Source organism: Myotis davidii, unplaced genomic scaffold (assembly GCF_000327345.1).
Source record: "Myotis davidii unplaced genomic scaffold, ASM32734v1 scaffold327, whole genome shotgun sequence".
In the NCBI taxonomy this organism is placed as follows: Eukaryota; Metazoa; Chordata; class Mammalia; order Chiroptera; family Vespertilionidae; genus Myotis; species Myotis davidii.
In genome coordinates this window covers 4,588,063-4,590,569 of record NW_006298628.1, presented here as the reverse complement: position 1 = coordinate 4,590,569, position 2,507 = coordinate 4,588,063, and the positions used below count along the sequence as shown (strand labels likewise).

At 60.1% G+C, this 2,507-nt stretch overlaps 1 protein-coding gene across 1 annotated transcript; it reads right to left on the bottom strand.

Moving 5' to 3' along the window:
* Positions 1-730: 730 nt before the first annotated feature.
* Positions 731-2,360, bottom strand: PNMT (phenylethanolamine N-methyltransferase). The gene is made up of 3 exons (XM_015570795.1): positions 2,339-2,360; positions 1,379-1,586; positions 731-1,259 (listed from the first exon to the last, which is right to left on the bottom strand). Exons 1-3 carry the CDS (start codon positions 2,358-2,360, stop codon positions 818-820), a joined length of 672 nt encoding a protein of 223 aa, XP_015426281.1. The 3' UTR covers positions 731-817.
* Between the last annotated feature and the right edge of the window lie 147 nt (positions 2,361-2,507).

Here is a 2,507-nt window from a genome sequence, read left to right as displayed (position 1 = left end):
TTCTGGCCCTTTAAATACAGTTCCTCATGTTGTGACCCAACCATAAAATTATTTTTGTTGCTACTTCATAACTGTAATATTGCTACTCTTATGAATCATAATTTAAATATCTGATATGCAGGATGGTCTTGGGCGACCCCTGTGAAAGGGTCGTTCGACCGCCAATGGGGTCTCGACCTACAGGTTGAGAACCGCTGGGCGGGAGGGAAGGAGGAAACAGTGCTGGCTGGAGGCAGTGGACAGGTGGGGTCTCTGCCTAGGCATGTGGGGGTGGGGATGGCGGGGACCAGACACAGAGCCCCAGCCCAGCTGTGGGGGAGCCGGCGGAGGGAGCTGGTGCTTGTTCTTCCTCTCACTTCCCTGGGTCTTGGTTTGTGCCTGGACTGTAACCCAGGCCCTTGCAAGTTCCACTTCAGTCTCCTCATTCCCCCTCCCGCCTCCCCTCTGGTCTGAGCCATCAGGAGTGTCACCTGCCAACAAGATAACAGGACCTGCCGCTGAGTGAGAACCAGTGGACTAGCAGGTGCCTGGCACACAGCAGGTGCTGACGGAGGTCCCTCGGACCTAAGCCTTCCTTAGTTTGGGGAAGATGAATGATACAGAAATCTGTGTACATGGAAGCTTCTGGGGGAAAAGGCCAGGGTGGGTGCCTCCCACACCCCCGCAACACAAGAGAGAGCTCTGGGCCCTTGTTGCTTCCCAGGAGAGCACAGACAGCACTGACACGCAGTAGGACAGACATTTCTTTATTAGGTGCTGCCTCAGGTAACAGGGAAGCTGAGGGCTGAGGGCTGCTGGCACTGGGTGCACGGGGGCCTCACACCCCGACCTGCTTCTGGGCCCAGGCAAAGAAGATGCCCTTGACATCGTCTACGCCTGTTCGAAGATAGGCAGGCATGGTGTAGGTGCGTAGGTCCCGCACCTTGTAGCCGCTACACACCAGGGCCTCCCTCACCTCCTCCTCACACAGGGGCACCACCTCGAGCCGGGCCTCCCCAGCCAGGTACCAGGACTCCTCCAGGGCCCCGATGAGGAGGAGGTGCCCCCCAGGCCTGAGCAGTGTAGTGATGTGGTCCAGGGCCCGCTGGAAGCTGGCAAGGTCAGGGCTCACCGCCTCCAGGCAGAAGGTAGAGACCAGGGCATCAGCAGGCAGGGGCACCAGGCTCCCAGCGCCCAGGGGCTGGGGCTGGTGCACGTCGATGGGGAGGACCCGCTTCACCCTCGCTCGCAGCTGGCGCTCCTTCTCCTGCCATGACTCACTGCAGGGACAGAGGGTATCATCCGGCCCGGCTAGGACGCCCCAGGCTCAGTCCTCTGTTGCCCTCCCCGCACACTCCATGGGCAGCCCCCTGCCAGACCCTTGTGCCCTAGCCCTTACCCCTTGTCCTCAAGGAGGCAGACGTGCCGGCTATACCCGCTCCAATCGAACGCCCCAGGCTCCTCCCGCAGCCACAGCCCCAGCTCCTGGCGGTTCACCTCCAGGAAGTCTGTCATGGTGATGTCCTCGAAGTAGGCGCAGGCGCTGAGCAGCTGGTACACGGTGGGGCCTGAACCAATGTCGATGAGGGTGCGTCCAGACACCTCACCTGGATGGGGCAGAGGAAGAGAGTCCTGGTGCCTGCCTGGCCCTGCTTCTCCCTCCCTCCTCTCCTTCCCTCTTCCTTCTTCCTCTGTGTGTCTCTATCTGGAAAAAGCATTGGCTGTGGAGTAGGACTAACAGAGTCCTAAAAACGTACCGTGAGAAAGGAGCTTAACTGTACAAGTGTACCTGTGGAGAGCGGCTACAGCGTTTGGACAGGTTCAAGCCTCGGACTAAAGAGAGGGCACCGTCTTCTCCTGGCAAAGCCACGTGCAAGTCCCAGCTTGGAGGGCAAAGCCCTCCCAGCACCATGAGAGCCAAAGGCTCTGGTAAGCTTGACCTTATGGTCCGAACCTGTGGTCCCAGGTGCGAGAGGTGCAGCAAGTGCTGCCAAAACAAAGCTTGATCGAGTTCAGATGCATGTAACTGAGTACATTCGAAACCGGCGAGGACATTGTAAGCACCCCCTGACTTTGCCACGTGGAATCTGCTATAAAACAAAGACCGGCTTGCAGGCCGCGGCTCTGCCTCTCCATCAGAGAGCAGCGTCCCACCCGGACCCAGCTTTCTCCTCTTGTCTGTCTGCGTTAATCCTTCACCGCCGCCTCTCAGGCTCACCCCTGACCGAGCCGGACACGCTCAGGACCGACCTCCCAGGGGCACTCAGTGGGGTGCGGGCCGTCTCCCAGGTGTCTCTTCCTTCCCCAATCCCTGTCTCTATTTCTCCGTCCCTCCTGCTCTCTGTCCCGCACCGCCCACCTCCCCTCTCAATTCTGAGCATCCTCCCGCCCGGGTGGGTCTCTCTCCCGTCGCCCCTCTCCCTCTTCTATTTTCGCCTCTGAACTCCCTGCTCCTGGGTGCGCACTGGCTCTCCCACGCGCCCCTCCGCTGCCTGCGGGCTCCTGGTCCCCGATCCCCGCGCACCTGT